We start from the raw sequence: 13,754 nt of genomic DNA, 5'->3' as shown, positions 1-13,754 counted from the left end.
TCTTAATCTAATGGCCAAAATTTCTGCACATAGTATAAACAAGTAAGGAGCGATTGGATCTCCTTGACGACAGCCTCGTTTTATATTAAGAGAAGAAGATAAATTACCACCTTGATTAACTACTGAGAAAGCATTCCTATGTAGAGTTTTAACCCAAGACAAAATACTGTTACCAAAACCAAAATAATTTAAAACTTTTTCAATAAAATCCCATGATACTGAATCAAAAGCTTTTTCAAAGTCTATCATTAATAACATCCCAGGAATATCGTGTTCTTCTGCATAATGCATTATATCATAAATCAGCCTAGTATTTACCCCTATGTATCTACCCGAAAGAAATCCTGTTTGATCGCTATCTATCAATTTATCCATAACACTTCTAATTTTATAAGCTACAGTACCTGATGCAATTTTGTAAACAATATTCAATAATGATATAGGCCTCCAATTTTTTATGAAATGTTTCGGTTTGTTAGCTTTTGGAATACATGTAATAACTCCTTGTCTTTGAGTTATAGACAATTCTCCCATTCTATATCCATAATTAATTGATCTGACAACAAAATGACCTATCTGCCTCCAAAAACATTTAAAAAATTCAGCTGTGAATCCGTCAGACCCTGGACTTTTGTTATTCTTCATGTGTTTTAAAGTTTTACCTGCTTCTTTAAAAGTTATCTCCCCTTCTAAACTATTTGATTCAATTTGAGATAATTTTGGTACTTCACAATTTTGGAGAAAAGTTCTAAATTTATATTTTCCGGTGAATCCCAAGGTAAATCATATAATTTCCTATAAAAACTGCTTACTTCTTCTAAAATGTCATCCTGTTTTGTTATAACACCATTATCTGTAAACAACTTAGGTATAATTTTGGACGTAAAATTTCTGTTCTCTAGGCTAAAAAAATAGTTTGTAGGCTTTTCCCCTTCTTCTACCCATCGTGCTCTAGAACGAATTATACTACCTTTAATTTTTTGTAATCTGATAGACTGTAATTCCTTTTTCTTCATGTCTAATTCTTCTATATTAACATTTTCTTCAACTTCCAACTTTTCAATTAATTTTTTAAGATTATCCTCACAAATATTCAACTGTTTTTTCTTGTAAGATGAGTAAGAAATAGTTTTCCCTCTAATTTCCATTAGTAATGTCTCCAAAAATAGCTGATCGTTTATTATAAATTGTAAATCATAGTCTGGAATATTATTCAAATTTTCAATGTCATAAACAGGAATACAATATTGTTTTTTAACAGTATCAATACAATTATTTATAGTATTAAGATAATCAACATCATGTAATAAAGAATTATTAAATTTCCACAGACCCTTACCTTTTTTAAACTCATTTATTTTAATAATTATTTTGGGTAGAGAGTGGTCTGATCTATAGCCTGGGTCTATGCAAGAATGATTTACACTACCCAATAAATTTTCTGTTCAAGACGGGCTTGTCTAACTGGGTTGTTCTTCCTCCATGTATACCTTCTAGTTTCCTCATGTTGTTCTCTAAAAATATCTATCAAATTACAATTATCAATTAACTCTAAAACTTTATCTCTGGCCCGAGGGTTATTAATGTTCTTATAGTTTTCATCATAATCAAGATCAGGTTTTAATACTAAGTTAAAATCACCACATACAACTATACTTGAATTATTAAAGTAATCTAAGGCTTCATACACCTTGTTATAAAAATCTGGTTGATCCTGGTTAGGACCATATATATTAATTAATGTCATTCGCAAGCCTTCTATCTCAACATCTAAAGCTAAAAAATTACCTGTTGAATCCTTCTTTTCCCTATATACTTTAAATTCAAAATTATTATTAAAAAATATAGCAACCCCTCTGGCATTTGACCTGTAGGAATTAAAATAGGACTCATATCCCCACTCATTTCTAATTAGCTCTTCATTTTCCGGAGTAAAGTGGGTATCTTGCAAACAATAAATACTGTAATGCTTATCTCTAAGATACATAAAGACATCTCTACGTTTAAGTTTATCAGAAAGCCCTTGACAATTGGCCGAAACCACAGTCAAACCAGTTTCCACCATAAAATATATAGTAAATCATGTGATATGTAGCCTACCTTCCAAAGACAGAAATATAGAAAGGAAAAGAGAAGATAAAAAATCATCCAATAGGTCTGGGTTCTTGCCTACTACCCACCTACGTACTAAGGTATTATACACTAGAATAGACATATTATATGTTAATACAGAGATATATTTCCCACGCAACAGTCTGATACATACAAGTCACGTACACCACACCTAGGACTACCCCATCAGCACGCTTCATTGGCCGGAAATGAAAACTAGATATTAACCGGAAATGGACTATCGGATAACTCAGGCTATACCTGTAGACGCAAGGATGAGGTCCGAGATATTCCGAATACATACTCTAGTATATATAAAACTCATAGAGGTCCCGAATAAATAATCCGGAATAGTTAAAAATAATCAAGAGAAATTGGGGTAGGGAAAACATTTTTTAAAATTTAAAACCAACTGTATCTGAGTAAAATATGAGTATAATAAATGCAGAAAAAAGACAGAGATAGCCTTATAATACGGGAAATTTAATAGTTAGTAACCTTCATTACAGAACACCCTTTCACTACACATATATAGTGTACTATATTACTTTCAAAACACACTTACCGTTTCTTGCTCACTGTAGAACAGATAGATATGTATAATCCAATTAATCCCAAACACACATTCGGTGATGAATATATATATACACAAACACGTATCCAATATAGTTCGCTCTAACCATAGACGCTTTTTTCCGATCGGCAGCACGTTGCACGTGCCTTTAAGTCCGTTACCGATCGTGTCACAAGAAAGTCTATACATATGTATAAATCCTCATAAAGCATATACGAATACTTATCTTCATCATCACCGAAAACACATCCGTACGCACACATACAAATATCTATCCGCAGGAATAAAACTGAAACAACGTTAACGCGTCTCAAGATCGGCTGTACAAGTACAAAAGTATACATGTACATTTACTGTCCGTAACCGACCTAAATTGTCAATATACACTTTATACAAAGTTACTGTCATTTCGTAGATAATCATCATTCAATGGTGTATCATGAAAAAGTCTACGTTTAGTCCCATTTTGTAGCACCGCAAACAGCTTACCGTCCACACTATATGTGTTCTGAACAGAACTCAATTGATAGGCTTCCTTCAAAATCTGCAGATTAATTTTAGTCAAGTCCTCGAAAATCACATACCCTGTGTTCTTCAGCTTTCTGCGTTTATGTAGAATGTCATGTTTAATCCTTCTCCTTGTGAGTTTTACGATCACATTCCTTGGTTTGTTTCTCCGGAATTTTCCTAGTCTATGTGCAATATTAATATCATCCTTACACAATCCCACATCCAGCTTGTCGTTCAGGAGGTCCACCACTTTCTGCACACACTCCTCTACAGATTCCCTCTCTGAAGTATCCTCCATTCCCACGATCCGGATGGAATCCTTCCGCCCATGCTGTTCAAGATCGTTAATCTTGCCGTTGATGTTACCCTGTAACTCATCGCACCGTGTCTCTAACTTCTCCACGTGTTTTCGTAGATCATCATTTTCCTCTTCAAGATCTTTAATTCTCTCTTCCAAGCGATCAGTCCACACTTTGACTTCAGCACAAATATCTCTTTTGAGCGTGGTTAGCTTACTGTCCAAATATTCCCGTGTCAACAGTGAAGAGATAGCACTCGTTATATCGTCAAGTCTCTGATCTACACTTTTCTTCTCCTTTCCCTCACTATCCGAATCACCACGTGTAGAATGTCTTGCACCTGATTTTCCTCTTGCAGACATGGCTACGTGTTATAATACTGGCAATATATGTCACGAAAAGTCACAATGATACATGTACAATGTGTAAGTCCATATAGTATAGCACGTACGTAGGTGAGCAGTAGTCAACGTGAGGAGCTCAATCCATTATGCAGTTCAAAAAGTCCTAATAACACATTTCTTCCAGAATATAAAGATAAGATTCTTCAGTATATCGACGAGTGTTAGGTCCACAAATTACATGGCCTAAAATGAGTTTCCACACTTATGAAAAAACAGTGAAAATTCGACGATTTTTAGGAGCAAACAAAACACGACCGACTCCTTGCCACGTGACCACGTGACCTCTATTTTTACCATACCTATTAAGAGATGGCGAACAACATGCAAATATTTTCGTGAAGATTTTTGTAAGCCAAGATGTTCGCTGGGCAAACTTTCTGTTTTTTTTTTTATATTTTGGTCTCTGATTTCAATGAAAATTAGTATAAAGGGGTCTTAAGGGATGCGGATCAATATGATAAAACTTTGAAAGATTGTTGCTGGGCCAACTTCCAGTTTTCAAATTTTCGTCTGCAATTCATTGAATATAAAAAAACCTCAAAATTTCTCCCAAGATACACTGTGCAACTGCATTCTTGATTTGTTTCTGATTGGGATGAGGAGGGGGAGGGAGAGGGTCGTTTGGAGGACTAGGTAATGGTGTAATAAAATGAGTACTTGTTTTAGCTTTAAATTCCTACTCCTCCTTAACCCTTGAGTGGATTTCATCCATAGTTTATGTAAAACATGGGAAAGGGCTATCATATTTTATAAAACGAGTTAGGTCCGACCATTGGGGACAGAGGGGGACTCAGAAGGTGAGGATAATCATATTTTATAAAGGACCGAGGTTAGACCCATGGGGATAGAACGGGAAGGGGGTTCAAAATAGGAGTTTTGCTGAACCCTTCAGTGAAAATCATACATATGTGGAGTAAAACATTAGCAGGGTAGGACAAATATATTTTATATAAAGATTTCGGTATTCCAAGATGACCGATTGGCCAATTCCTGTTTTCATGTTTTGGTCTGCTATCCCAATGAAAATCGGTCTATATGGGTTTTAAAGGATGGCGAACAATATGCAAACATTTTCGTAAAGATTTTGGAATTCGAAGATGGCTGCTGGGCAAACTTCCTGTTTTTTATATTTTGGTCCTGATTTCAATGAAAATTGGTATAAAGGGGTCTTAAGGGATGCTTATCAATATGATACAAAAATTGAAAGATTGTCGCTGGGCCAATATCCTGTTTTCAAATTTCAAATATTCATACACTGTGCAACTGCATTCTTGCATTTGTTGCAGGTGGAGATGGGGAGGGAAGGGAGAGAGTCGTTTGGGGGACTATGTAATGGTGTCCATTACAATGATCACTTGTTTTAGCTTTAAAATCCTACTCCTTCTTAACCCTTGAGTGGATTTCATCCATATTTTGTGTAAAACATTATAGGGGAAGCCTATCATATTTTATATAAACGAGTTAGGTCCGAACCTTGGGGACAGAGGGGCGGGGCTCAGAAGGGGGAACTTTTGGTGAGGACAATCACATTTTATGAAGGACCAAGGTAAGATCCAGGGGGTCATCAGAGGGACTGATATAGAGAATGGTACCAGGTACATTCAACTTGTAAACTGTCGCCAAGTCCTTCCCCTTACGACATTATTTGGAAGATTCAAAGTACGATTATTCGCTGATGATAATAAAACCCCGTGCTTTAGATACAATCAAACTGATCACTCGTCGTTTAGATGCCCCCTCAAACATACATCTGATATTAAAAGATGCTATAAATGTAACGGCACCAACCACCTGATCAAAGACTGCAATCAAATGGACAAACGTACATGTCATTTGTGTGGCCAAATTGGGCATATTCAAAGAGATTGTCAAAACAGACCAACACTAGAAATGACACCAGAGAAAAGTACGGTCAGTACGCATACGAAATAATAGAAGGTGAGGCAGCGAAAAACGACATTACAGAAAGTGACCTACCGGTCAACACACAAACATACGATGACGATAGTAAAAATCAACCCACCAGGATTGTGCTCGACAACGACGAAACAGATACATGTAGCAGTAAGTGTAAGAATGTGTTACTTGGTGCATCTAACTCTACCAGACTAGACACAGACTCTACATACATAGTCAACTCAGCCGTATCCGGAACAACTCTTAGCGGAATAGAAGTCACGATTGATAAAGCTATAGAAACACTTAATGAGACAGACGAAGTGAACAAGGTGGTAGTATGTTTAGGAACTAATGATGTGTCTGTCAACAAACAGGAAGCTACAAATGTAAACATCAGTGTGACTGAGGCGCTTGGTAAGGTCAAGGACGCGTTTCCGGAAGCGAGTGAAATAGGATTATGTACGATAATTCCGAGAAAAGGTAAGAGCAACAACATCAGCCTTCTGAACGAAACGACTGTTGAGGTCAATACCTTTATTAGAAAACTTTGTGAAAGAAATGTTAAACTCACACTTATTGACCTACAAAGTGAATTTATGTACAACGGTTCACCAGTCAGAGCCAATTATGATCCAAACGATCATAGCGGTGTTCACGTAAACAAAACGGGTGCAGAGAAAATCATGAACATGTTTAGCTCATTCATCGAATCTGACGCTCCCTCGCCGGTTAGTAGTTCAATAAACACTCCTAAAGCAGTAAAAAAAACGTGGTAGAAACAGCATGTCAACACCGCCAGAAGACAGACAACTGTCTAAGTCTTCAAGGAGTGATGCTTAAATGTTTAGATTGTACTGTAAATGCAATAAGTAAATATTCGACATTACCAGACATATAATGTTTACATTCAATTTCCAGATGATACGTTCGTGTGCGATTATGTGTTTATATATGTATATGTTTATTCAGGTCTATAACATAACGGTATACATGTACCTCAATTACACTTGTAGGTACATACATGTATATGCTATAGATATCTTTTTGTTTTATAGTGTAAAGATAATGTATTACAATAATATATTTGGAATTGTACTTTATTCTCCAAATTTCAATGTAAGAAGTATAGAATGTAAATATGAAGCAAAAAGAGTGTGTAAAAATATATATATATATATAACCAGAATGTTAACTTTAAAGATGCTCCACCGCCGACAAATGGTATTTTTTCACTTTTAAAAACTGGAGCAGACGATTTAGTATTATTGTTCAGTTACAAAAGTTACTTACTTTACACCATTACCACCATTGGAAAGTTTGAGCTTCCAATTTTACCTTAAGTTAAAAATATGAAAAATAATTAATTGCATCCCGAAAAAATTCCGTACCACTATATCCTATATGGAATGAATTACTGAATACGCATGTACCAAAGGCAAAATAAATTATTTTATGTTATTTTTTGTGTTAATTAGACTATTTTATACACGATTAAATACCAATTATTGTTCAAATGATGAATATCATTTTTGCTCTGTCGGCGGTGGAGCATATTTAAACTTGTAATGGGTGCAAATTTTACATTATCGTTGAAAATAAGAAGTTTAATAATACTTTAGCATGTGCTAGTTTGAATGTGAACGGCATGAGGAATAACACCAAAAGAGCAAGATTGATGCATTGGATTAATAGTAAAAATATTGACATCATTTGTTTACAAGAGACACATGGTACAGATTCTGATATTGTAAAATGGAAAAATGAATGGAAGGACATTACAGGTGGGGGAAGTATTTGGAATAATGGGTCAAATGAGTAAAAAGATAGAAACTTAATACATAATAGGGAAGACATAGGTAACACTGAATTAATTGCATTGATTAGGAACTTCAGATTACAAGACATTTGGCGAATTCATAATCCAGACGCATCTCAATATACTTTTATCCGTGGGACCTCAAAATCACGTATTGATATGTTCCTTACACATGAGAATATATCGTCATTATTAAGTAACGTTAAAATACAACATTGTCCTTACAGTGATCATAAATTAATTTCGCTGAAAATATTATACGAGTCTGATAGAGGACCAGGCTCTTGGAAATTAAGTGAAAAAATTATTAATAGTGATGTTTTTCAAAATACTCTAGAATCCTGCTGGAAGTGCTGGATAAAGGAAATAGAAACACATGAAAATATTTTAGAATGGTGGGATTTAATAAAAATAAAGATCAAGGAGTTAGCAACGGAAGTTGGTAAACAAATAAACACCAATGCTAAGGCAATTAAACACGTAGAAGAACAGCTAGATAAACTAATACAATCAAACTCTAATGATCCAGTAACTCATAACACAATAGAGAAATTGAAAATTAAAATAAAACAATATCATAATATCAAAGCAGATGCTGCAAAAGTGAGATCGAGGGTTCAAGATTTTGAAGAAGGAGAACATTCAACAAAATATTTTTTTGGGAAAGAAAAGAAAAATGCAGAGAATGTGCAGTTGTATAGAATAAAAAATGAGGAAGGTAACTATTTAAGTGGGATTGATAATATACTCAAAGAGCAGACAAAGTTTTATAAAAAAAACTTTTTATGACAAAGGGATGGAGTATTGATAAAGGTGAATACTTAACAAAGTGTATAGAAAATAAATTAACTAATGAAGAAAGTATGCATCTAGATAGGCCTATTGAACAAAAAGAAATTACTAAAGCAATAAATAACTTAAAATCAAATAAATCCCCAGGGGAAGATGGGATAACATCTGAATTCTATAAAAGATATTGGTACTTGATTAAAAATGAGAATACAAAATTGATTATGGAAGTTTTTAGAAACTTTAAGATAACAAATTCTCAACATAAAGGTATTATAAAATTGTTATATAAAAAGGTGAAAGAGAAGATATAAGAAATTGGAGGCCTCTAACACTTTTAAATACTGATTACAAACTAAATGCAAAAAATTTAAGTAATAGATTAAAAATAATTTTACCAAGAATAATCCATACCGACCAAAAAGGATTTGTATCAGGGCGAAACATAATGAATACTAATAGACTTCTACAGGACGTAATTGACTATTGTGAAAAAGAACATCAAGAAGGATCGATAATATTTTAGACCAACAAAAAGCTTTTGACAGAATTGAGTGGGGGTGGGTTTTGAAATATTTACAAGAGTTCAAATTTGGAAATAATTTTTGCAATTGGATATATATGCGTTTGATGAACTCAAAAACATGAATACAGACAAATGGCTATACATCGGCCTATTTTGAAATCTCAATATCAACCCGTCAAGGCTGCCCAATAGCACCATTACTTTATATTATACAGGCAGAGCCACTAGCATGTGCTATAAGATCTGATAAAGAAATAAAAGGAATACAGCTATACTGGCTGGTCCAGGGCATTCTTTCAGAAATAAAAGGAATACAGCTATACTGGCTGGTCCAGGGCAATACACCCATGTCGCCTGAGGCTGTATTGCATGGCTACCCATGCAATAAAGCCTCGTGATGTCACGGCGTCAACGATATCTCTATTTCATCGGTAAAATTTGAACTTTTTTCACAAATATGACTGCTTTTACTATAAAAGATGCTCAGAATGAAATTTGTGTTGAAAATATCACATAATTTTTCATGTATGGAAAATTGACTTCCAGTTGTGGATTTCTTCGAATTTATTTCAAAATGGCGGGATATTATAGTTGTAAAATTGAAGTAAAACGTCGAGGTATGAAAGAAAAATACTCTTTCATAAGTGGATATGAAGGATAGGGATATTCTACCCTCGGGATCGCAAAAATTGCAAAACCCTCGGCAAGCCTCGGGTTTTACAACATTTTTTGACACTCGGGTAGAATATCCCTGTCCTTCATATCCACACATGAAATAGACTTATAATATTGAAACCAAATTAAATATGTTTGCGGATGATACACAGCTTATGAATAAAACAGAAAAATCTATAGAACAAACATTTAAACTACTAAAGGTATATGAAGATGCATCAGGTGCAAAAATAAATTATAATAAAACAGAAGGTATCTACCTAGGACCATGGAAAAACAAAGAGCCGATATTCAAAAAAATAAAATGGTCAAAAACTGCTGTAAAAACATTAGGCGTCTTTCATGGACATGTGATAAATAATGATAATATATGGAAAGAAAAAAATCAGAAGATTAAAAATTGTCTTCAAATATGGAAAACAAGAAATCTCACTTTAAAAGGGAAAACACTAATCATCAAATCTTATATTATATCCTTATTAGGATTGAGATAGAAGCAAGAGGCATTCCTGAAAAGTATGTACAGGAAATAAACAAAATCATATGGGACTACATATGGGATGGGAAACTCAATCTGATAGAAAGAAAAGTTTGTTGTAATAGTAAATTGAATGGCGGAATTGAAATGATAAATTTGACAGACTTTGTAAAAAATATACAATCGAAAACAGTTTACAGAATTATGCACAAAAAACCCGAGGCATGGAATGCTATTTGAAAACACTACTTAAAAAATTTGATAATAAATATATGCAAACCAATTTTCTAGCTAGATGTTCTGACTTGAATGGATTAAATATTAGCAATCAAATTCCTAAATTCTATTACACTATTTTGAAATCATGGTCAAATTTGAAATCTAAAATAGTACCTAATGGAATATCACAGATTTTTCGAAAAGTGGAATCACTTAAGTGTCTGACATATGGGATGAGAACAGGAAAAACTTTATCAACAACCAAGAACTTTTAAGGAAACTTATATTTAAACATAATTGGATTGCCGAGATTTCTAAAACAAAGAAAGATATACCTAGAAAATATATTGAAATTATTAAAGGTAATGAACCAGAACTAGAACACAAACAACATATATATATTAACAATAAATTAGAGATATGTGTTTTTAATGTAAATCATTTTAAAATGGTAAAACCAAAAGAACTTAAATTGAAAACCCTGCATACTATTAATACACCTACTATAAGACCAAAAGCAGAAATTAAATGTAATACTCAATTTCAGATGGAAACAGATTGGATAAATGTTTGGAAATTTTTTGGAAATACCGACTATGCAATTACAAATAAAATGAAAGAATTTCAATGGAAAAGTATACATAGGGTAATATATACCGAAAACAAACTTATTCTAATGAATAGATTCGTTGGACTATGTCATATGTGTAGAACTGAAAATGAGACTTTAACCCATTTGTTTTTAAGCTTTACAATAATGAAAGTTTTAACACTGTAAATATGACATGGAATATTGATGAGGAGAAAATGATGCTCGGTGACTGCACTGATAATTTATTGAAAAATGCAATATCTGACACAGTCATAACTACAACTAAATGGGTTATATGGAAGATCAGGAATATAAAAAAATACCAAAACAAATTAACTTCTCCTACATCAGCATTTCAAATTTTAAAAGAATTACTTAAAAATAATATGTCATTATAATTATACATAAACATCAAACAAAATGGAAAAAAGGAATTGATAGTTTCAAAATACCGAAGTTTATTACAAAAACTGTGACTTAAGAACTACATGTAATTATAATTACTCTTTTATCACTCAAGTATATGTGAGAGTTAGCTCCCCTTGTTGTTGATATCAATTTTAATACTTTTTGTGTGTTTACCAAAATCCTTAAAACTATTTTAGAAGTTAAATTTAAAAATGTAAAAAAATAAAGAAGAAAGTACATATTAACAAATAACATTACATAATATGTAACAACTGAATTTATTGGAAGGAAGAAAGCATTTATATCAATTTGTAATAGAATGTCAGAATAGGTGATACGGAGTAGTCTCCCTTCTACCGATTTTTTATATTATTGAGTTGTCTCCCCTTACCTGACATATTATATGCAAAATGTAAATTAATTATTTGAAATTACAAATATCAATTTATTTTGAATTGATATGTATGATTGAGAGGTAATGATGAATAAATGATGAATAAATCTGTAAATAATGTGAAAGCGGTGAAAGTTTGTGATCAAGATTAGAATAATCTATTTAAATATGGAAATTTGTGTGCAAGTCCTTCTGTGAAAGGAACATAATGTTATTTATATATCTATTGAATATTTTTTTGGGGGGAAAGGTAAGATCCATCGGGATAGAACGGGGAGGGGGGTCCAAAATGGGAGCTTTGCTGAAATTTTGCTTTAAAATCTGACACCCGCCTTAATCCTTGAATGGGTTACAACCATATATTGATGAAGGGCTACCAAGTCTGTTCAACAAATGACCTTTACCTATTTCAGAAACTTACATATTCAACTAAGGAGTTCCTTGTATTGCTTATATTGTTAACCACTACTTTATACTGTTACTGTTGTTTTTGCCATTAGTCAGATGACCGTTAAGGCCTATGGGCCTATTGTTTTAATTGAATTATTTGAACATTAGATGATAAAAGTATTCAATTGCTTGTTTTGAAAGATGATGATGAATTTACTTGCATTGAATTGCTTGTACAGAATGGAATCGACATTCGCACCTAAAATAAATGTGGACCGAAACTGCCTTGTAGAGACACTAAACTGTAGCAAAACGGTATAAAGGTGGATACATAATTAATTATGTTAATAACTTACCAAACACTGTATAAGATATAACAATGTTGGTGGTCTTTTTATATTATATAATTATAGTCATGTCTATTTATCTTTAGGTTACGTCGGCGGATCTCACTACAATCACAATGGAGCTGCGGTAGATTTTGTTTGTCTTCCTAAAGATCCCTCTTGGGGTCCAAAAGCAGATGTAACCGTTCATGCTGGCAGTTTCATGTATGGTGCTGAGTATCAAGATCCCATTATTTACAATGTCCCTGACTTAAACAGGAAAGTTCCATGTGCCGTATGCCGTAAATCGAGTCATTCTACCACAATCATGATCCCTGCGCGCACCAAGTGCTACCCAGGGTGGAAGGAAGCATACCACGGATACCTGTCGTCTGGTCATTATACCCACCCTGCTGCTACACAATATGTGTGTGTTGACGAGAATCCACAAACTGTTGTTGGGGGAGCGGATACCAATGATGATGGAATTCTCTTCTACCCTGTGAGTACACGATGTGGTTCACTGAAATGTCCACCCTACGAAGATGATAAAATATTGTCATGCGTCGTATGTATGAAATAGACAAGCCAAATCAACGTTTTCTACACATAGCCTTTTGAAAGTATTTTATTGATGATTTGACGGTAAAATCAGGGCACGAAAAAAAGCTGTCTGAATAAATTTTCGTTTATGAAGTCGTTTCGAACATTGACGTAAACGGTGCTTCATACATAGGCATGTCGTTTATTTACGACCACCAATCCACCATTGTGTTTTGACAAGACAAACGGTCGTTGTCACTTCCTGTGCAAATGTCTCGTTTTTCTAATGTAGAGTACAATACAAATGGGAAAGATGCCACAATTATCCCAAATTCATGAATGTGTAATTATATATATATATATAACATAACCTTATAATATCTTAACTTGTTTTTTATTTCCTGATTTTATCAGTATTTTTTCTGAGACAATACCTTTTACCATTTTATATTTCTTTAAAGGTCATAAATCTATTTTTTTATAGTTGAAATCTTATAAAATCAATAATATGTACTTATTTAGATAATACTCTCTCCACCTCTGTTTCTGTAAAATCATTAAGGGTATATGAAGTGATTAAGGATTATATTTAATTTTGCAATAAAAATATAATAATTTTGATATTAGCAAGAATTTATATTTGCGAAGGATCATCACTGTCTCTTTACACTACGAAACACCACGCAAGACGCCTATGAACCGGGAATAAGAACCATTTTCTCAACAAATACTTGTCTTATCGAGTCAAAGGAATCACCAATGTAAATTTTAATTTTACAACGTTCAGTACTTGCTTTTAG

The 13,754-nt window shown here is 33.4% G+C and overlaps 1 protein-coding gene across 1 annotated transcript in view; it reads left to right on the top strand.

Annotated features, from left to right (window-relative positions):
* Positions 1 to 13,280, top strand: part of LOC138312731 (short-chain collagen C4-like) — a gene marked incomplete at its 5' end in the record, with an annotated part of 43,464 nt that extends 30,184 nt beyond the window's left edge. The window contains one exon of the mRNA XM_069253505.1: positions 12,519 to 13,280. Within this exon, the coding sequence (XP_069109606.1) occupies positions 12,519 to 12,994 (476 nt within the window). The remainder of the gene's footprint in view (positions 1 to 12,518) is intronic.
* Between the last annotated feature and the right edge of the window lie 474 nt (positions 13,281 to 13,754).

The sequence above is a fragment of the Argopecten irradians genome, unplaced genomic scaffold, assembly GCF_041381155.1.
Source record: "Argopecten irradians isolate NY unplaced genomic scaffold, Ai_NY scaffold_0449, whole genome shotgun sequence".
Lineage (NCBI taxonomy): Eukaryota > Metazoa > Mollusca > Bivalvia > Pectinida > Pectinidae > Argopecten > Argopecten irradians.
Note: the sequence above shows the minus strand (reverse complement) of the source record. Positions and strands in the feature narration are given on the sequence as shown.